Source organism: Vipera berus, assembly GCF_964194415.1.
Source record: "Vipera berus genome assembly, chromosome: 2".
NCBI lineage: Eukaryota > Metazoa > Chordata > Lepidosauria > Squamata > Viperidae > Vipera > Vipera berus.
Genome location: NC_138203.1, coordinates 287,012,223 through 287,034,986, shown reverse-complemented (window position 1 = coordinate 287,034,986; position 22,764 = coordinate 287,012,223). Strand labels below are relative to the sequence as shown.

Sequence of the window (22,764 nt, the reverse complement as noted above, 5' to 3'; positions counted from 1 at the left end):
AGCCCTATATGGCAATGCTGTCATTTTCCAAAGACCATCACTTTTGACTTTGACTTATCCATAATCAGATAATTATTATGAGAATAGGAGCCAAGTCCTCTTAACAGCACATGCAACCCAAATGTCATATTGGCAACACTTTTGTCTTACCTTTTGGTACATATTAATCCTACTTCTCATCACTCCATTGAGCCTCAAACACACTCTCAAACAAATAAACAAAAATGGGATGGAAGGGACCATGTAGGTTTTCTAGTCCAACCCCCTGCCCATAGGAAGAGATCCTATACCAGCCCAGACAAAAGGAACATCCATCCTCTTTTTGAAAATCTCCATTAATGGAGCTCCCACAACTTCATGAGACAAGCCATTCTACTCATTAATTGTTCTCACTGTTGTGCTTGTTAGAATAGGCTTTGAGCAGGGTCAACATCCTGAGCTCCATTTGAAGGGCAGACAATTTCTTCCCTAATATTTCTTTGTTTACTGTATCAAATGCTAAAGGCAGAAAACCATTATTTCCTCTGACTGATATTTTTATAGTTAGAAGGTTCAAGAGAAAAGAATTGTCAAGAGTGGATCACATCTGCCTAAAGACTGCTGGTTCTTCTACAAGGAATGCACTTTTCATCCATCTACTATCAATTCTTTTCAAAAGGAAGTTTGCATATATTTTAGTCACAATATCTGTTAGAGTCAGATCCTGACGCTAAAACTCGAATACTTTGGCCACCTAATGAGAAGGAAGGACTCACTGGAGAAGAGCCTAATGCTGGGAAAGATTGAGGGCAATAGAAGAAGGGGACAACAGAGAATGAGGTGGCTGGATGGAGTCACTGAAGCAGTAGGTGTGAGCTTAAATGGACTCCAGAAGATGGTAGAGGACAGGAAGGCCTGGAGGAACACTGTCCATAGGGTCGCGATGGGTTGGACACGACTTCGCAGCTAACAACAACAACAATCTGTTACAGTAATGGGCCTGGAATTGCTAGGGACCTTTTTATTCCCTCTTTTATATATATTGGAATTACAATTGCCATCTTTGACCCACATGGGCAAGGTGGATAATATTTAAATGTGTAAATGTATCTGTCAATGGAGGGTCGCACCAGTCGGGATATTTCTTGAATTGTTCAGCTGCTAGAAATTCCGGTCAAGAGGCCATATTGCTCTTCAAAGCTTTTATGATGAATTTGATCATGAGAATTTTAGGGCAAAAAATAGTTGATACGTTGCTTAACATATTTGTAGATTTTTAATAAAATCATTGGTTAATGTTAGTGGCCCCTAAAGGTTCATAACATGTATATGTTTTATCATCAGTAGGAAAGGTAATCCCGTAGGACTCTGTTTAAAAATCGAGATTTGGTCATGATTGAGGCTATCATTATGTTGGCTAAGACCATGTAAGAAAATGTGAGTTTTCGATCAGTACTGCACATTCCTATTATACAGAAGATCCTTTGATTGTACACAGAGCCTCTCCTCACCTTCACAAGTGTGCAGCAGAAGCCTCTGAGCAATTGAGATGATGTCATGAAAAGACAGATCTCTTTTGGTCCTTGCTTCCTCCTGACTGTATATCCCAATCCTTATTTATAACACTTACAAATGCCATGGTGAAAAGATTATTTACAGCAGAACCAGTTCTTAAACACCCTGATCCTGAGGAACCTTTCATTATCCAAGCTGATACTAGTGATGTAATCATCATCATCATCATCATCATCATCATCATCATCATCATCATCATCACTACATGGCCAGTACATTAAAAAAATAGCTGGGGAAGCAGATAATAACAAGACCTGGCAATGGCTAAGAGCAGGAAAGTTGAAGAAAGAGACCGAGGGACTAATTCTGGCTGCACAAGACCAAGCCTTAATGACAAATGCATACAATGTGAAAATTGAGAAGACAGCAGCAAACAGTAAGTGCCGCCTATGCAAAGAAGCTGAAGAAACAATGGACCACCTGGTAAACTGCTGCAAGAAGATCGCACAGACTGACTGCAAGCAGCGGCATGGTGCATTGGAAGATGTGCAAGAAATATCATTTGCCTATAAGCAAGAACTGGTGGGATCATAAAATAGAGAAAGTCATAGAAAATGATAAAGTTAAACTGCGCTGGGACTTCAGAATTCAAACAGACAAGTACCTGCAACATAACACCCCGGACTTAGCAATTGTCGATAAGAAAGATTTAAAAAGTCTGGATAGTGGACGTTGCAGTTCCTGGAGACAGCAGAATAGATGAAAAAGAACTGGAGAAGATAACAAAATACAAAGACCTACAAATAGAAATAGAAAGACTGTGGCAAAGGCAAGCAAGGGTATTACCAATAGTAATAGGCACCTTGGGTGCAATTCGAAAACAACCGGAGCACCACTTTAACACCATTGGCATTGACAAATTCACCATTAGTCAATTGCAAAAGGCGGCCTTACTAGAAACTGCTTCCATCCTGCAACGATATCTATAATACTATCAAACATCCACATCTGCCTATCCCAGGCCCTTGGTAAGGAATCGATAGGTAGACAAAAATGCCAAATCCAGTCTCAACATCTGGCTGATTAATAATAATAATAATAATAATAATAATAATAATAATAATAATAATAATAATAATAATAAAGTTGGAAGGGACGTTGGAGGTCATCTAGTCCAACCCCCTGCTCAGGCAAGAAACCTTATACCATTTCAAACAAATGGCTGTCCATTCTCTTCTTAAAAATGTCCAGTGTTGGAGCATTCACCGCTTCTGGAGGCAGGTTGTTCCACTGATTAATTCTTCTAACTGTCAAGAGGTTTCTCCTTAGTTCTAGGTTGCTTCTCTCCTTGATTAGTTTCCATCTGCTGCTTCTTGTCCTGCCTTCAGGTGCTTTGGAGAATAGCTTGGCTCCCTCTTCTTTGTGGCAGCCCCCGACACATTAGAACACTGCTATCATGTCCCCCCTCGTCCTTCTCTTCATTAAACTAGACATACCCAGTTCCAGCAACCATTTCTTATATGTTTTAACCTCCAGTCCCCTGATCATCTTTGCTGCTATTCGCTGCTATTCTCTGCTCTTCAAAATGATATAGGGTTTCTTGCCTGAGCAGGGGTTTGTACTAGATGACCTCCAAGGTCCCTTCCAACTTTATTATTATTATTGAAGTCCAAGACTCTAGTTTGACTGTGTTCTATTGCTTGTGCTTCCATTATGTTGAATTCCAATATTGCATGATCACTTCCTCCCAAGGTTCCTGTGTTGCGGTGGGAATAGTCCTCCTACAGAAAAACTTAGGGGGGATCTACAGCCCTTCCCCTACACTTCACGAAAGCTTGCGGAAACAGAGAGGAGATGGGCTGTTTGGGAGAAAGAGGGTTTTCTGGTGAGATGGGCATTATTAACTTGGCACCATTTCCTGGAAGGGAATAATGTGTCTTTCAAAGTATAGATTGATCATTATTACTACTCAAAATAATATTGAATTCCATGGAGAAGACAATGTTGCTTACACCCCAACACCCCACACACTTTACAGAAAGGGAAGGACAAACACAAACCTGTGGGACTTTGTAGGTGCCTGCTAATGTTGACATCTGGATGGAGCTTTCTCTGTCAGCTGCATCAAAAAGAGCGAAAAGCTTGTCCTTCCTTCCACAGCTGTAGTTGGGAACATTGGCTTCTCCAGTAGATAGAATTTCCAGCAAGGCTTCTGAAGTGCCGAGGGTGTTATCATAGTTGTCATGGATCTTGTAGCCAAGTGTGAGATTGTGCAGGAGCTGGGGATTCTCCCTCACCAGGTCAATATTGCAAATTATGGGTAGTAATATTACCTTTCCATAGGGTAAACTAGTGTAAAACCATGATCATGTTAATATTAGCAGCAGAAGCAACAACAACACCACAAATACCTTTTCTCCATTTAATGGAGCTACCACAAAGAAGAGGTAGTCAAGCTATTATCCAAAGCACCCAAAGAATTAATCAGTGGAACAAACTGCCTCCAGAAGCTGTGATTGCTCCAACACTTGAAGTTTTTAAGAAGAGACTGGACAGCCATTTCTCCGAAATGGTATAGGGTTTCCTGCCTGAGCAATGGGTTGGACTAGATGATCTCCAAGTTCCCTTCCAACTTTATTATTTTTATTCTTATTATTAATCATCTTTTTTCTCTACAAACTAGCTGAAACCTAAGCCAATATTGATCCAGAACTAGAGGCAAATGATAGTCACCCATCACCCTTCAATATTGTTAGTGTTGAAAATGGGGATAGTCCTCAAAGAGGTTTAATAATCAGAAACATGCAATTATTTTTAGCAGTACTAATATTCATAGCCCAGAATAATTCAGGCATTAAAGAAGAACCACCATTAAAAGAAGGAGATTTTTGATAAGTGACCCAGAGTAGCTGTTCTAAAATCAAGTCATCTTCTATTCCTTTAAAAATCAGACTTTGCATATCAGTTGGTTATAAAAATATAGAAACAGTCGGGCAGAGGAAATTAGAACCATTTCGATCATTACTTTCAACCAAAGTCAGTATTCCAGTCATGAATTTAGGACTGAACAGAGAGAAGAAAATAATGTGGACTTCTTTCAGGTTTTATTTGCCTCATGTTTCTACTCTGAGAAAATAAGGCAAAAGAAAGAGGCTGAGGATTCAAAAAAAATTGTCATATCCTGCAATATAAGAGCAAGTAAAACAAGAAGAAAAAAAGAAGTGTTAGAAATGCAAATGGAGGGAATGAAACTCCATCGCATGACTTACAGCTGAATCTGACTAGAAGGAGCCATGTTGAAAGGTAATGTTGCAGGTGCTATTTTTGATGCAGAGGTGACTATACCAATGAGAAGATCTCCTGGGCTATAATAGCTCCATGGCTTTTCTCTATCCTGGTGGTCCAAATTCAGTGGGCACTTCATTCTCAGCTTCCCAGAGAGTGGCTGGGACACCGGCAGCATCAGGAGCAGAAGCAGAAGCAGAAGCAGGAGATCCATAATTCATGGGGTGGAATCAATCTCCTTCCTATTTCTAAAAAAAAGAATTAGAAGAATTCAAATCACTCTGACAGGGTGGAATGTCCAGTGGCTTTCCTGATTCAAACAGAAAAACCAGGATTCACCTGGAAGAGAGAGACAATATATTCAAGAGCACAGCTCCTGCCTGTCCTGTAATGTGAGCCACAAAAAGCATAAGCTGTGATATTTATCCTTTTCTGATGCAAGATCCCTTCCATGTTGCTTCAGTCTGATGTTTATATCAAAGGCAGTCAGTGGAGAAATTGGAGAAGAGGTTTTCAGAGACAGGGATGATGATGATTGTGGTGAGAAGGAGCTTCTGCTCTTGGGACCCTGAACTTCTTCCATGTAAGGAGGGGTAGCTGGAGAAAAGCACGTTAAAGAAAAGTCACTGATAGACACCTTGGGACAGTGTTCTGTAGTGGTCTTAGTCGTTCCTGTTAGGACAAGTCTAGAAAGTCATGCTGGTTGGAAATACTTCAACAGAAAGGAAAGTGACTTCTCCTGTCCTTCAATGGGGTCTCTTGCCTCCAGAGACCCCATTGTAGGTGGAAATGTGGCCACCTACTTTGTGGGTTTCCCTCAGGTAAGAGCCCAGGGAAAAGGAGGAGAGGTGGCTGTGCTCATCCATGGTTTGTTACAAGCTTTCAGGAGGCTGCACCTAGAGCTGTCTTTTTCCCCAAGGTTGGGGGTCTGCAAAAAATGTTTCCCCAGCCTGCTGAAATGTGTTGTATGAATGTGGCCCTTACAAGAAGTGTCTCCAGCTTATTTCTGTTATAAAGGATTGTTCAGCTAAAGGTAAAGGTAAAGGTTACCCCGCACATGCATGCTAGTCATTTCCGACTCTAGGGGCCGGTGGTCATCTCTGTTTCAAAGCCGAAGAGCCAGTGCTTGTCCGAGGATGTCTCTGTGGTCATGTGGCCAGCATGGCTAGATGCCAAAGGCGCACGGAACACTGTTACCTTCCCACCATAGTGGTCCCTATTTTTCTACTTGCATTTTTACGTGCTTTCGAACTGCTAGGTTGGCAGAAGCTGGGATGAGTAACAGGCACTCACTCTGTTACGTGGCACTTGGGATTTGATCCGCCAAACTGCTGATCTTCTGATTGACAAGCTCAGCGTCCTAACCCACTGAGCCACTGCGTCCCTTATTGTTCAGCTAGTCCCTCCTAAATTAATATTCATAATTCACTGACTCATTGGTTCAGCCTCCCAAAATAAACTATGATTAAAAGTTGCAAATTTGAATTCAGCCATTGGTGAGGTGACCAGGTTAAATGGTTTGTATGGCTACAATCAGAGCCAGTCTGGTGTAGTGGTCAAGGAATCAGACTAGTAACCAGGAAACCATGAGTTCTAGTCCTGCCTTGGGCACAAAGCCAGCTGGGTAAACCTGTGCCAGCCAACCTCTCAGAGCCCTGGGAAATAGGCAATGGCAAACCACTTCTGAAAATCCCGGTCACCTATGGTCTTTCTGATTACTTTCACACACAGTCGGCTGAGGTTGTGGGCCTTCCTGAGTCTGGCTACAGTCTTGCAAAACCAGCTGAGTGGACTCCTAATTGATAAACGTGGGCAGATTTTTTTAAAAAACTAGTTGCTCTGTGTAGAAGCGGCAGGAAAACTCCAATCCTGATCATGAAAGCGAGTATCAAGTTCGGGTCCTAAAAGTTAAATGTGTTGTGTAAACCTACGCAGAAGTTAAGGGTGTTGTGTGAACTCACCTAAATTTCCCACAAACCATCTATGTGATGGCCAATACAGTACGTTTGCACAAAGAATTTGAAACTTTTAAAGGATCTGATTTTGGATTCAGGGTCCATGGCTATCCAGCACGGCAACATTGACAGGATGAGAGAAGCCATTGTTTCTCTTCACAAGCCATTGCTGTGCCTGGCTCTATTCTTTTAACCTCAGCCAGGTGGCCTCCAACTCGCTAAAATTGGGCCGATTTTTTGCAGCTGGTTGTGCTTGTCACTGCGTGGTTTTTTGGTTTTGCCAGCTTCGCTCATTTCTGGTTGTGCATCTCTTTCTGCTCTGCACCTTATCTTATCTTGTAACCATAGTAACTCTAGCTATGTTCAGCCAATGTTTTGGTTTTAAACTGTTTTGTGCGCAGGCCTAAAAAAGTTCAGTTTCAGTTTTTACTTTTCTTCTCCTGCCTGATGAAAGAATGTAGTTAGTCTAGGTTTTTTGTTTTTCTCATTAAAAGTTTTACTATAGAATATGCCTTGGATTTCTTTTCTTTGATATTGACCATGCAAATGAACCACGGTCCATCCACCTCTGGTCGGACTGTTAATTGTTCCGTGACATTTGGTAGCAGAGGATGGTTTATTTTTGTTTTCAAGATTTATTGATAGGCAATTAACCAGGCAGTCCAGCACTGGGGAGGCTGTGATTAATATGCCAAGGAACAGGAGAAAGAAAAAGGCCGTTTGTCTCTCTACTGAGGAGGAGGCAGCCGTTCCACAGAGAGATCTTCCTTCAAGTTTACAGACTCCTTTGGCATCGGCTACACGTCTTGGAGAAGCAGCCTCTGAGCCAAGGTCAGTTTCACCGTTTTCTGTTTTTACAGACTCTCAAGCTGATGCCCCAGTTGTAACTTCAGCTCATGGGGATCAGGCTGATTATGAGAGATTTGGTGCTAGACCTAAGGCTTCACTAGGGAAGGAGGTGAGCCATTATCCTTCAAGCCCTGAGCAAACTGTGCATGAGAAGACTTTGCACAGTTATTATGAACAAATTGAAATTTTAGAGAAGGATCTGCTAAATGCAAGGTTGTGTGCAGCATGGTATGAAAAGCATGGGAGAGCCTCTGCTGGCATTCAGTTTTCAGAATCGGCCATTTTGCCTCCCTCTTCACAAGCACAGCCACACCCACAAGGGATCGCCATTGTGCCTTCTCCCTCAAAGACAGAGGCACGCCCACAGTGGAATCTTGTGTCAGACGAATGGGAGCCTGACTGTCTTCTGTGTCAAATGACACATGAGGATACAATGGTGCCTGAATCCAATGTTATAGCACCATCTGATTGTGAATCTGTTTTACAAGGTGCATTTCAAAGAATGCAGAATGCATGTTCACAGATATCCCTTCAGCAGGCATCGCTCCAAGCTGCCACACCTCCTCATTCATTGAGAGCTTCAGCTAGAATGCCTATTAAGCCTGCTACTATTAAAGTTCCTGTCTCAGATGGAGCACAGCAGCCTTTACCCCAACTGCAGCATCCACTGGTTCCTCAAATACAAAGGCCAGTGCTAACTGCAGGCCAACTTACTGTAGCAGCTCAAGCACCAGCACCTTCTGCTGGCCAGGGTGGCATTGCAACTCAAGTACAGCCACCCCCAGCACCAGTACCTGTAGCAGCTTCAGTGCAACTGCCGCAGGCCCTGGCACAGGCGCCACTGGTGCCCCCTGCAGGCCAAGTCCCAATTGTACAACCTGCACAGCCAGTACCCCAATTGCATGTTCCTCAACAGGCACCCTCTATTGTACCACTGGCTGGTGATTCAAAACTAAAGCGGTCAGGACAGAATTACAGGGCATGGGTCAGTGAAGTTGGACTTTTGCTTCGTAGAGAAGGTGCCCATGTGATAGTGTTTAATCCTCCTGCCCAGCCATGGCCTCCTGACATATGGGACTTGAATAATAGAGCATGCACAACGTTATTGATGTCCATGGACACTGAATTGCAGCTCACATTTTCACAAGATGCAACTGCCCAACAAATTTGGGCTCAATTAGAAGCATGTTACCGGCCTACGTCCATTGAGTCTACATGTTTACTTTTGTCCGAGTTCCATGGTTCTAGATTAAAACCTGGTGAGCATATTGGAGAACACTTAACTACAATGAAAGGAATAAGAAAAGAACTGGGTGAAAGAGGCTATCCTATAGATGACTTTCAAATGATCAGCATTATCATTAACTCTTTGAATTATGAATGGAAAGATGCTATTTCTAAGATTAATCAAGTGCCTATTGCTCAACGCACAGTGGATCATGTATGCAGAATTTTAACCGAAGAAGAGGCACTTATGCAAGCTGCGCCACATTTAAGGGAACCACCTGCATCGAAGGCTCCAGTGAGGCATCCCTTCTGTGGAAGAGCCTACGTTCCAAGGATACCAAGATGCTACATCTGCAATCGTGTGGGACATGCCACCCGGGATTGTCCCCAACGGTTTCCAGCGCCTGTCAAGTACCAGCCCAGAGGAACAGATTCCAGAGGAGGCAGAGGTAGAGGCGGACGACAAGGTTGTGGTCGTGGTCCCAGGCGTGATCCTCAAGCTCCACTTGCCACATTGGTTGTAACTAACGATCCACAGCCTCAACCAGAGTATGACAGACGCCTACTTTGGACTTTGGACAGCGGAGCAGCATTACATGTTTCCTACAGAAAAGAGCTTTACACAGAGATGCACGAGCCTGAACCTGAACTTCGTGAACTGTACTATTTTTCAAATCATCCTGTTCAGGTCATGGGAAAAGGAACTGTCTACATTGAAGAGCTCGGTGCATTCATTCCCGATGTTTACTACGTTCCGTCTGCCAGTAGTAATTTGCTTAGTCAGAGTCACTTGTCTAGGGTGTCAAAATTCCAGGTACACCATCTCGAAAAAGCAAGTTATGTAGTTAAAGATGGAGATATTGTTGCTGAAACCATGTTGATTGGTGGTGTTTATTACTTAAAACCAAAGTCTAAACCGCAAGAGCAGGCAAGTATACAAGCTCCAAAAAGGGAGAGCACAGGCCCAGTGAGAGATGTCCCAGAGAGAGATCCTGTTGCTACTCCAAAGGCTCCTAAAGCCAATAAAAGGACAAATAAGACACAGGTTGCTCACAGCAAGCCTGATGTTCCTAATAAAAATGCTAATGTTGAGAATTCACTAACAGGTAAACCTTTGCATTCCAGGTGTATCCATAAGTGGCATAGAAGATTGGGTCATGTCAGTTTCCGTGTTCTGAAGAAGATGCCAGAGTTCGCAAGAGGTTTGGATCTAAAGGGGTGCAAGGTGTTCTTGGACTGTGCTGTCTGCAAGAAAGCCAAATCTAAAGCAGCAGCAATTCCAAAACACACTACACGCCTGTCAACACGCATTTTTTATTTGGTACACACTGACATAGTGGGGCCTTTTGCACCAACAATTGGTGGTAAAAAATATTTCTTGACAATTGTTGATAATTACTCTAGATATGGTTATGTATTTCCTATGAGAGAAAAATCTGAGACCTTTCAGATCTTTAAAGACTTTGCCAATTTTGTCTATACCCAATTCGAAGTCAGCATTGCTAGAATTCAGAGTGATCGTGGTGCTGAATTCATGTCTCAGCGTTTCCAGGACTGGATGCGTAAGAGTGGGATACTACACCAGACCTCAGCTCCTTACACTCCAGCTCATAATGGAGTGGCAGAATGCAGAAATGGAGTTCTGCAAACCATGATGCGTTGCCTTCTTGAAGATGCTAACCTCAGTCTTCCATACTGGGGTGAAGCTATCAAATATGCTAACCATATCATCAACCGCACTTGGAGTAGTGTGATAAATCAGACCCCTTATTTCATGTTATATGGACACAAGCCTGACCTCTCACATCTTCATATTTTTGGTTCCTATGCTATGGTTAATATTCCTTTAGCCCTAAGAAAGAAAGGGGGTCCTGCAGCAAAAAGGATGAGATATATGGGCATTGATGATAATTCAAAATGGAGCAAATACATTGACTCTCATCACATCGTAGTGATTTCACAATCTGCTGTTTTTGAGGAAGATGCTGACTGGTCCAGGATTCATTCTAACGATCCTGGAGTTTATTTTCCTAGAGATGATGCTGCTGATGCCACGCAGCCTGATGGTCAAGATGCACAGGCGAATGTTCCTTCCACGAGTTCTACTCAACCTACTGTTCCGTCTCCGCAAGCCGCCAATGCTGCTGGCGATGAAGACGAGGACGAAACGGAAGAAGAATGGACAGTTGTTCCAAGACGTTCCAAGAGGACCACAATGGGAATTCCTCCAAAACGGTATTCGTGGCAAGTAACGAAAGCACCTTTACCTTTGATATGTAATGTTACACTTCCTCCTGAGACGTTCACACAAATCAAACATCTTCCTGAAGCAGAGCAAGATAAATGGTTTGAGGCAATGCAGGCTGAAATGGACAGTCTAAAGAAACTTCAGGTGTTTATGCCTGCAAGCCCTCCAGCAAACAAGAAAGTTATTGGCACTCGATGGGTCTACAGAATTAAAAAGAAGCCAAATGGTGAGTCGTTGTACAAGGCCAGACTTGTAGCCCAGGGTTTCGCTCAACGTTATCCTGAGGACTATACAAATACCTATTCACCCACAGTGCGGACTGAGAGTGTGAAAATCGCCTTAGCCACTGCAACTATCCTTGGCCTAGAAGTTTTCCAGTTTGATGTTGAAACAGCTTATCTACACGCTGATCTTGATGAAGAAATTTATGTCAAAGGTCCTCCAGGTTTCCGACAGCAAGAAGGGGATACTTGGTTTCTACACAAAAGTCTTTATGGTCTGAAACAGTCTGGTTTAATGTGGTACTTATGTCTTTCTGACAAACTAAATTCAATGGGCTTTATTAAGTCCGAAACAGATGAATGCGTGTTTACAAAAAGATCTGATAATAGGTATGAGATAATTCTTGTTTATGTTGATGATATTGTTTATATTGGTCCAAATAAGCAGATGAGTGAATGTTTTGCTAAAGCTTTACAACAGTTTTTCACATTGAGGTCTTTAGGACATATTAACACTTATTTAGGTGTTCAAGTTACCAAAACTCAGAAGGGGTTCAGTCTTACACAGGAAGATAAGATTGAACAACTATTGCATCACTGCAACATGAAGGATGCTAAACCTGTGAGTATACCCATGCAAACTGATTTTCACAACTTGACACATGAACCGAGTCCTGAGTTCGAGGATCAAACACTTTATCGCTCAGTCATTGGGTCACTGCTATATATTAGTAGTTGGACTAGACCTGACATTGCACTTAGTGTTAATCTCCTATCACGACATGTAGGCAAGGCAAAACAGTTTCATTGGACATGTGTTAAGAAATTATTGAGGTATCTAAAACACACCAAAGATATGAAGTTGTTGTTAGAACCCACACATACTGATTATGCAGAGTTATGTTGTTATGCAGATTCCGATTGGGCAAGTGATAAGAAATCACGTAAAAGCACTTCAGGTTATATGATGTTTTTGAATGGATGTCCTGTTTACTGGCATGTGCGTAAACAGAATTTTGTTTCTTGTTCTTCTACAGAAGCTGAGTATGCTTGTGTTTCAGATGCATGTAATTCTCTAACGTGGTTTGATGCTTTAGTCACAGATATCTGGACACCTCCGATTCGACCAATCACTGTGATGGAGGACAACGAATCTATGGTCTATATATCTGAGAATCGCTTTACAGGTTCCAGGTCTAGACACATTGACATTCGTTACCAAAATATAAGACAAGCAGTTAAACAAGGTTTTGTCAAATTGCAGTATGTGCCTACACATGACCAAATTGCTGATATGCTGAACAAACCACTTCCTACAGCCCAACATGAGTATCTGCGCAAGAAGATGTGCCTTATCTGATTTTCTGCTTCGCTGACAAAAGAAGGGGATGTCACTGTGTGTTTTTTTGGTTTTGCCAGCTTCGCTCATTTCTGGTTGTGCATCTCTTTCTGCTCTGCACCTTATCTTATCTTGTAACCATAGTAACTCTAGCTATGTCCAGCCAATGTTTTGGTTTTAAACTGTTTTGTGCGCAGGCCTAAAAAAGTTCAGTTTCAGTTTTTACTTTTCTTCTCCTGCCTGATGAAAGAATGTAGTTAGTCTAGGTTTTTTGTTTTTCTCATTAAAAGTTTTACTATAGAATATGCCTTGGATTTCTTTTCTTTGATATTGACCATGCAAATGAACCACGGTCCATCCACCTCTGGTCGGACTGTTAATTGTTCCGCGACAGTGCTGCAGAGAGGTGACAAGAATCTCCCCATCCTGACAAGGAGAATGGGTTTCAAGTCCTCATGAAGACAACTGGGGGATTGGGACAATGAATCATGGGTCCTGGAGAGCCAGGAATGACTGAGAGGCTATAGGATGCCTGTGGGCCTTCCTGGCAAGGGCAGGGAGGGGGCCCTGGAAGAGAGAAAGGAAGGCAGAGCCCCCAACCCAATCCAGTCGCCTTGGGTGCAATCAGAAACCTGTCTTCTGAGTGAGGGGCCCTCCTCACATATGGGGAGGGGCTGTTGAGCATCACTAACACCACAGTCAGCATTGTCAACAGAGAACAAAAATTTTCTTTGCTTGGTTGCTTCCTTCTTTCTATTCTGTGACTCTCTAGAGTCAAAGTAAGTAACTTACAGATTTTGAACCAACCTACAAGGACTTGTCAGAGTATTGCAAATGGTGTCCACTTCTGGCAGGCCTGAGGATCAGGCCCAAACACTGCATTGGGGCAGGATCAAAGAGGAAGAGGCTTCCAGCCAGAGGGAAAGATGTTACCCAGCCACATCTGGAAGGCTGCAGGACCTCCAACACTTCTATACATTAAAGAGGGGCTTGGTGGAGGCACAAGGGAGTCAAGGAGGAGCTGAAGAAAGAGCTCACATTTGGGGAAAGGAGATGGAAAAGGGATCTCTTTTTGGGGGGGTGACCCCAGCAGGCAGCAACATGGCTGCATTGGAATTCAGCTCTTATTTTTTCCAGGGTGGCACACTTTCATGTGAAGGAAGACAGACAGCCCTGATCTTGAGTGGGGAGTGAAGTCCCAAGTCTGAAATTTTCCAGTGACACTTTTTGCCTAAAGCCAAGTTCTCCGCCAGGAAAGATTTCCATTTTGGGCCTCCCGGATCAGAGAGAGACGCAGAGAACTGCAGCTGATTCCATCTGTCTCTGCCCAAAGTCTCCCCTGGAGGATTCGGCCAAAGAGCAGAGCTGAAACTTTGAGAATAATAATAACAATTCTCCCTCTCACCAGAGATCCCTGGCTAATTCAACTAGTTCTTGGATTCAGAGTTTTTTGGGCACTTCTCTGGAGAGAAATGAAAGGGGAATAATCCGCATATGATTCAAAATGATAGGGCAGAGCTAGAATTAAATCAGTCAGCAAGAATTGAGAGGTTGGAAAGCTCCATGCTTAAAATTGGCCCCAGAGGGAATACACGGCACCTGCGGCTGAAGAAAAAGAAATCTGATATTTGTTGGCATAGTGGTTAAAGAGAAAACTCCGGGGACTACTTAATGCCCGAACATGTCAGAGAACTGTAATAGCTTCTTACTGAGTTAAAACCAAAGTTTACTTTAATTTGAAAGTTAATGCTGAAGGGCACCAATATAAAAAGACTGATGCAAAAGTGTGACCAGGATAAATAATAATAATAAAAAAAATCTGCTAGTTAAAAAGTAGTCATCAGGACTTGACACAGTTAAAAAATAATCATACCCATGTACAGAGAATGAGAGAGAGAGAGAGATAAATGAGAGAAATAAAGGATGCCTTTCATCCCACGTAAGGAAGAAAGGGAGGGAAAGGACCCATGTTCCACTGCCACTCCTTTCCACACATTGGGCACTGAGGGGGAAAATCACAGCCTAGACTTGTCACGTTGCCCATAGAAAAGGCTCAGGAAGGAGGACGGGAACTGGGGGAAACCTTCACTCCCTCCCCCATTTTGGGAAGAGACTAATGTGGATTATGGCCTTTGGAGTTGCATTCCAGGGGGAAATGCAGCCAAGGGGGGTTTGTGAAGCTCCGGTTCCTCTTTATGTGTTTCCAGGAAAGGCTCCTGGTGGGGAGAAGCCATGCAGGGCCTTTGTCTACAAAGGGAGATCCGGCTTTGCTGGAGAGGGAAAGGCCAGGGGGGTCTCCCTGGAGGGACCCTCTGTGGCTCTGAGGAAGGGGCATCCTAGGGGTCTGTCATGGCCTCAAAAGTCCTTCCGGCTGGGCTCTCCTGGGCTGCCACTGCCCCCCACTTGCCCAAGCTCCCCATGGAGGAGAAGCTCTTCATTGCAGCCATTTCTGGGTGGGGGAAAAAGGCCCTTCCAGGACTTCGGCCTCCCCTCCCTCTGCATTTCTGGCAGTTTTTGCCTCTTTCTCATCACACAAAAATGTTAAATTTTCTATCCTTATTGGATATTTTCCTGTCACTCCCCCCCCTTTGTCTTTGTTCATTCAACCTCTTCTAATAATAATAATAAGGAAGTTGGAAGGTCCCTTGGAGGTAATCCAGAAGACCCTTTGATTAAAGACAGAGCCTGTCCTGGCCTTCTCAAGTGTGCAGCAGAATCCCCCAAAGCAGTGAGGATGGTGTCATGAGAGGATATCACTGCTTTGATCCTTGCCTACTCCACATTGTGGGTCCCAACACCAGCCATGACACCTACAATAGTTATAGTGAAGAGCAGTTCTTGAGTTTCATAGAGAAGATATGGTTGGATTTATTGCACTTTACTAGATAGAGAAGCACATACACAAACCTGTGGGACTTTGTAGGGGCCTACTAATGTTGACATCTGGATGGAGATATCTCTGTTAGCTGCATCAAGAGGAACCAAAATGTTGTCCTTCCTTCCACAGGCATAGTTGAGAACATTGGCTTGTCCAGTACAGAGCATGTCCAGCAAGGCATCTGAAGTGCCAAGTGTATTCTAATAGTTGTCATGGATGTTGTAACCCAATGTGAGATTATGCTGAACATGGGTATTTTTGTTGATCAAGTGAATGGTGAAAATGTAGAATAGCATTGTAAACTTATTGGTAGATAAAATCCTGTAAAAAGCGTTTATGTCATTGTCACCATCATCAACAGCAATAGGAAAATACTTTTCTTTTCAGTTTAATCTGCTTTATATTCAGAAGTCTATGAATCGTCAGACAATACTGATCCAAAACAAAGGAAAGCAATTGCCACCTATCAATATTTAATTTGTATGACTGTTGAGAGGATGAGATGGAGATAATTCTCTACCAGGATTAAGAATCAACAATACATCATTATTTGGAATTGCAATACTGCCCAGTAACTAGGACTCAAAGTCATTCAATTATTAAAGTAGGACCGCCATAAAAGCAAGAGAATATTTAACCAGAAAATCAATTTTAAAAACAACTCATCTCCTATACTTATCTGGACCAGGAATTGAATATCAATGAATGGTTATAAATATGTGGAAATGGGCTAAGCAAGTGCAACTACAACTGGTTCAATCACTACTTTAAACAAAGATTGGTATTCAGCTGTTGAGCTCAGGACTTGAGTAAGAGAGGAAACTAATCTGGGCTTCTTTTATTTTTAGATGTTCTTTTGCCCCCTCTTTGCATTTGAGCTCTTTCCACAAACAAAGACAAAAGACAGAACCCATGGATATCAAAACAATTCAAGAAATTAGACAGACCCTGCGAAATAGGGGCAAGTGAAAGAAGAAAAAAGACAGAGAGTTTTTAAAACTGCAAAGGGAGAGGATGCAGCTCCATCACACTGAATGACGTACGAGTGAAACTGACTAGAAGGAGTCATGTTGAAAGATAAGGCTGTAGGTGAAACTTTTGTTGCAGTGATGACTATATTGATGAGGTGGTCTTCTGGACTATAATAGCTCCATGGATTTTTTCCATCCCTGTGTTCCAAACTTAGCGGGCACTTTGTTCTAAGCTTCTCAGAGACCTGATGCTGCTGGCTGGGACACCAGCAGCATCAGAAGCAGAATCTGGAGTTCCATGAATGAATCAATCATCTTCCCCTTTCTAAACAAGGACAGGAAGAAGACTTAGGAATTCACAGCACTCTCATAAAATGGAAATATCTTTCTGGTTCCAACAGAGACAAACCAAGGTTTACCCGGAAAGGACAGAAGGTTCATTCAAGAGTGCAACACTGCATGTCCCAAAATTTGTGCCACGTAGAGGGTGACCTGGAGGAACGTTGTCCATAGGGCCGCGATGGGTCAGACACGACTTCGCAACTAACAACAACAGAGGGTGACCTCAGGCATTTATCTTTTTCTGGTGCAAGATCCTTTGCACTTTGCTTCAGTTTGATGTTTACATAAAAGGCAGGCACTGGCAGGTCTTAAAGTCAGGGATGGTGATAATTACAGTGAGGTGAAACATCTCGGCAGATCCTGAACTTCTTTGTGGCTCTTTGTGGCATTACACTTCATGTGCAGAGGGCTATCTAGAGAAAAGCATGTTAAGAAAAATCAGAAATAAACACTCTTCTGTAGTGGTAGTGGTCCTTCCAGTTAGGACATGTCCAGAAAGTGATGCTGCAGAAAAATAGCCCAACATTCAGAGAACTGTCTTTCTGCTGTCCTTCAACATGGTACCTTGTCTCCAGAGACTGCTGGAGCTGATCATCAGAGCTATGGAGTTTGGTTGCATTCTAGGTTCATGACACTTGACTGTACTTCTCCTTATCTTCTAACACCAAGAAAGCAACCAGTAAACTCTGCCTAATGTTAGGAGTAGGGTCTGTTTGTGATCTCTTTTATTGTTGGAATTCATTGTTGGAATGTATTTTTATGCAATAAATACAGTAGTATTTAGTCAGTAGATGGCAATGTTTACAAGTTTGGATCTATGGTATATACTCTATGCTCTTAATTAGAGTTTCTTGTTACAGTTATATAGTTGAGCAGTAAAGCACATGGTGACTGTACTCTTTCTTTGCTCTGTGTGGTGCTATATGTAAACAGAATTTCTAACATTTATACTAGATCTAAATACCTTAATCCTAAATTGGATAGCTATAGATGGACAGAAGTTTTTTTATTTCTGTATTTATATTGTTTGATACTCTCTTTGTTGTTGTTCTGTATTCTGAGACCAATTACATTTTGAAATCCATTAGTTTATTAAATAAGCAGTTGGGTTTGTTGTGGCCTGTGAAGTTTGCAGCTTAGATTATGGAGTGATGGTGTGACCTGATTTCTTGCCACACCCTTCCTTCATTTTCCTCTTAGATCTGGATGAACACGCAGCATTTAAATGATGTAGCTGCCAGGAGACAGGAAAAACAATGAAGATTGCTGTGTTATATTTGGGGTAAGATCAAGTCCAAAATATAAAATTTAAATAAATGCTATTTGTTTCAAATGAAGATGTTTTTACACCGAGACCATGGTGGAGCATGTGAGATTAGTGCACGAGGTGCTCAAAAAACTACTGAAAGCAAAACTTTAGGCTAAACTCTCTAAATGTGAATTCCATAAAACACAGCTCAGCTACCTTGGGTACAGGATTTCCAGTGAAGGGACAGAGATGGACCCAGCCAAAGTCAAAATGGTACTTGAATGGCAGCCACCACGAACCCACAAGCAGCTTCAAAGCTTTCTAAGGTTTGCAAACTTTAATCAGCAATTCATTCCTTCTTTTGCTAAGACAGCTTTACTGATTACTGAACTGTTGAAAACTGGAAAAGGGGGGAGTCTTGACCCAGTCAGCCCCTGCCATGGTCTATGCCAAGCAACATTTGAAAGCCTAAGAAGACTATTTGCTGCTGAACCTGTTCTCAAACATCCTGATCCTGATGAACAGTTCATAATCCAAGCCAAGACAAGTGGTATTGCAGTGGGAGCAGTCCTTCTGCAGAGAAATCAAAAGGGAAACCTATAGCCCTGCACCTCCAGGAAATTTACTGACACTGAAAGGTGATGGGCTATATGGACTAATGGACCCTGACAGGTTCCAGGCAGCGCTTGGGAACCCACCTGCACTCCCTGCTCACAGCTCGGTGGACGCCTTACTGGAAGCCTGGGAAAGGGCAGCCACGGAGGCGCTGGACTGAGTTGTACCCCTGCGGCCCCTGACCCGGCACAGATCCCAGCGAGCCCCATGGTTCACCGCGGAGCTCCGGGAGATGAAGCGTCGGAGACGGGGCCTAGAGAGCCATTGGAGATCCAGTCGATCCGAATCCGACCGATTGCGACTAAGAATCCTCACCAGGTCTTATCTCGCAGCGATAAGGGTGGCGAAATCCAACTACTTTTCCACCCTCATCGCGTCCGCAGATAATTGCCCGGCTGCCTTGTTCAGAGTGACTCGCTCCCTACTGAACCAAGAGGTGAGGGAGGAACCCTTACAGGGTCAAGCCAAGGAATTTGGTCAATATCTGTTGGATAAAATCGCTCGGATTCGAACCGGCCTGGACTCCAACTGGGCAGAGTTGGAGGAACAGGACATGGACAGTCTTGTCGACGTCACCTGGGAGGAATTTGATCCTGTGACTCCAAAGGAGTCCTCAATGGCACTACATCCATATGGAGAGATGTAAGCAGTGGGGTACCACAAGGTTCTGCCTTAGGCCCAATACTCTTCAATATCTTCATCAATGACTTAGATGAGAGAATAGAAGGGGAACTCATCAAATTCGCAGATGACACCAAACTAGCAGGAGTAGCCAATACCCCAGAAGACAAACACAGGATCCAAAAAGATCTTGACCAACTTGAACAATGGGCCCTATCCAACAAAATGAGTTTCAATGTGGAGAAAAGCAAAGTCTTACATTTAGGCAGGAAAAACCAAAGGCACAAATACAGATTGGGCGAGACCTTGCTCAGAAGCAGTGACTGTGAGAGGGACCTTGGAGTCCTAGTGGATGATCACTTTTCTATAGGCTGGCAGTGTGCAGCAGCAACCCAAAAAAGCTAACAGAATCCTGAGTTGTATAAACAGAGGGATAGAATCAAGATCACGTGAAGTATTATTACCGCTTTATAAAGCTCTAATAAGACCAAACCTAGAATACTGCAGCCAATTTTGGTCACCATACCACAAAAAAGTTGTTGAGAGTTTTGTAAAAATTGAAAGAAGAGCAACTAAATGATCAGGGGCCTGGAGACGAAACATACAAAGAACAGCTACAGGATTTGGGTCTGGCTAGTCTAAGGAAAAGAAGAAATAGGGGAGACATGATAGCAGTGTTCCAGTATCTGAGGGGCTGCCACAAGGCAGAGGGGGCCAGGTTGTTCACCAAATCACCAGATGGAATGATGAGAAACAATGGTTGGAAACTGACCAAAGAGAGAAGCAACCTGGAATTAAGGAGAAATTTCCTGACAGTGAGGACAATCAACCAGTGGAACAGATTACCTCCAGATATCACGGGCACTCCATCCCTGGAGATTTTTAAGAGGAGACTGGACATCCACCTGTCTGAGATGATATAGGTTCTCCTGCTTGAGCAGGGGCTGGACTAGAAGACCTCCAAGCACCCTTCCAGCTCTATTCTATTCTATTCTATTCTATTCTATTCTATTCTATTCTATTCTATTCTATTCTATTCTATTCTATTCTATTCTATTCTATTCTATTCTATTCTATTCTATTCTATTCTATTCTATTCTAGTGGCCTCCCTGCACATGGAGCTCTGAAGAAATTCACAATCCCCTGAGAAGAACATACTTCTCACTGTAATTTTCACTATCCTGATCTTTGAGACCTCTTCAGTGATTTCCTTTGATGTAAACAGACTGAAGCAACATAAAAGAGATCTTGCATCAGAAAAAGATATACAGTATGCCTTAAGTAACGCTCCATGTGGCACACGTTTTGGGACAGGCAAAGGCTGTGCTCCTGAATGTATCTTTCTTTCCTTTCCAGGTGAAACTTGGCTTGTCTATGTCTGAATCAGGAAAGCCACTGGCATTTCCGTCTTGTGAGGTTGCTTTGAATTCTAACTCTTCTTGTTCGTTCTTGTTTAGAAATGGGAAGGGGATTGATCCGGCCCTATGGATGATGGAACTGCTGCCTCTGTTCCTGATGCTGCTGGTGTCCCAGCCAGTCTCTGGGAAGCTTAGAATGAAGTGCCCACTGAATTTGGACCACCCCGGTGGAGAAAAGCCTTGGAGCTGTTACAAACCTGGAGACCACCTCATTGGTGTGGTGACCACTGCAACAAAAAAGTTGCGTATAACATTGCCTTTCAACACGGCTCCTTACACTCAATTTGATTCGTAAGTCATTCAGGATGATTCAGTAGCATTCCCTTCATTTGCAGTTCTAACGTTTTCCCCCCTTTTCTTCATATTTTACTTACTCGTATATTGCCTTTCTAATTTTCTGAATTGTTTTGATTTCTGTGGATTCCCCTTTTTGTCATCTTTTGTATAAGAGACTCAAAGATGCGGCAGAAAAATATCTGAAAGAAGTCCAAATTATTTTCCTCTCCACATCCAGTCCTTCATTTATCACCCGAATATAGACTTTTGTTTAAAGTAGCTTAAATATGTTGAGACTCTAGAAAGAGTGCAGAGAAGAGCAACAAAGATGATCAAGGGATGGGAGGCTAAAACATAAAATGAATGGTTGCTGGAATTGGGTATGTGTAATTTAATGAAGAGAAGGACTAGGAGTGACATGGTAGCAGTCTTCCAATATCTGAGGGGTTGCCTCAAAGAAGAGGGAGTCAAGCTATTCTTCAAAGCACCTGAAGGCAGGACAAGAAGCAATGGATGGAAACTAATCAAGGAGAGAAGCAACCTAGAACTAAGGAGAAATTTCCTGACAGAACAATTAAACAGTGGAACAACTTGTCTCCAGAAGTTATGAATGCTCCAACACTGGACGTTTTAAAGAAGAGATTGGACAACCATTTGTCTGAAATGGTATAGGGTTTCCTGCCCGAGTAGGGGCTTGGACTAGAAAACCTCCAAGGTCCCTTCCAACCATTGGTGGTATTCAGCCAGTTCGCACCACTTTGGCAGAACTGGTAGCTAATTTTTTGTTGCCCAAGCCCAGAATGGACTTCTGGAAGTGGCATCCACACAGAGAACCAGTTGTTCATATTTTTGAATCCCACCACTGCTTCCAACTCTGTTATTCTAAGTTCTAAGTTATTGAAAGTTACCTCTGCCCAGCCCATTTCCATATTTTTATAACAGCTCATTGATATTCAATGCCTGATCCTTATAAAAATAAAGGTTGACTTGATGTTAGAGTTTCTTTTCTGGATCACTTATGAAACATTCTCTTGATTTTGTGATGGCTTTACATTTAATGATTGAATAGTATTAAATGCTGGTTATTGGAGAAATGAAAATTAGGACTGCTACAAGTAACGACTCTTTGTATTTTTGAGTCTTAATCCTGGTGGTCATCTATCTGCAGCCCATCTTCTCAACACTCATAAAAAATAAATGGTAATACAAGATACTTCTGGTTTTGGATCAATATTGACTTAAAACTCAGCAAGCTTCTGGAGACAAAGAGTAATAAATAAATATTGTTTTTGCTTCTGCTAACAACATGAATTCTTTTTTACAGTGCATCTTCTGATCACTCTAGATTTCTACGCTTCATTTTCACAACTGAACTTGTAAACAAGAATGCCCAGCTCCTACAAAACCTCACACTGGGCTACAACATCCATGACAACTATTTGAACCCACTTGGCACTTCAGATGCCTTGCTGGACATGCTGTCTACTGGAGAAGCCAATGTTCCCAACTACAGCTGTGGAAAGACTGACAACCTGTTGGCTCTTCTTGATGGAGCTGATAGGGACATCTCCATCCAGATGTCAACATTAGCAGGCACCTACAAAGTTCCACAGGTGTGTGTGTGTGTGTGTGTGTGTGTGTGTATGTGTGTGTGTGTGTTTCTTTATCTGTAAAAATGTGTACAGTGATGGTGGTTGAGCAATGGATCTAACCAAGCCTTCCTTATGGAATTTAAAAGCTGCACTTCACCATGGTCATTGTAGATGTCATAGCTA

The 22,764-nt window shown here is 42.7% G+C and overlaps 1 protein-coding gene across 1 annotated transcript in view; it reads left to right on the top strand.

The window, feature by feature from the left end:
- Positions 1-20,786: 20,786 nt before the first annotated feature.
- LOC308663064 (vomeronasal type-2 receptor 26-like) overlaps positions 20,787-22,764 on the top strand; it is a gene marked incomplete at both ends in the record, with an annotated part of 83,334 nt that continues 81,356 nt past the window's right edge. Inside the window, 2 exons of the mRNA XM_081319209.1 lie at positions 20,787-21,004; positions 22,314-22,602. Coding sequence (XP_081175335.1) covers positions 20,787-21,004; positions 22,314-22,602 — 507 coding nt within the window. The remainder of the gene's footprint in view (positions 21,005-22,313; positions 22,603-22,764) is intronic.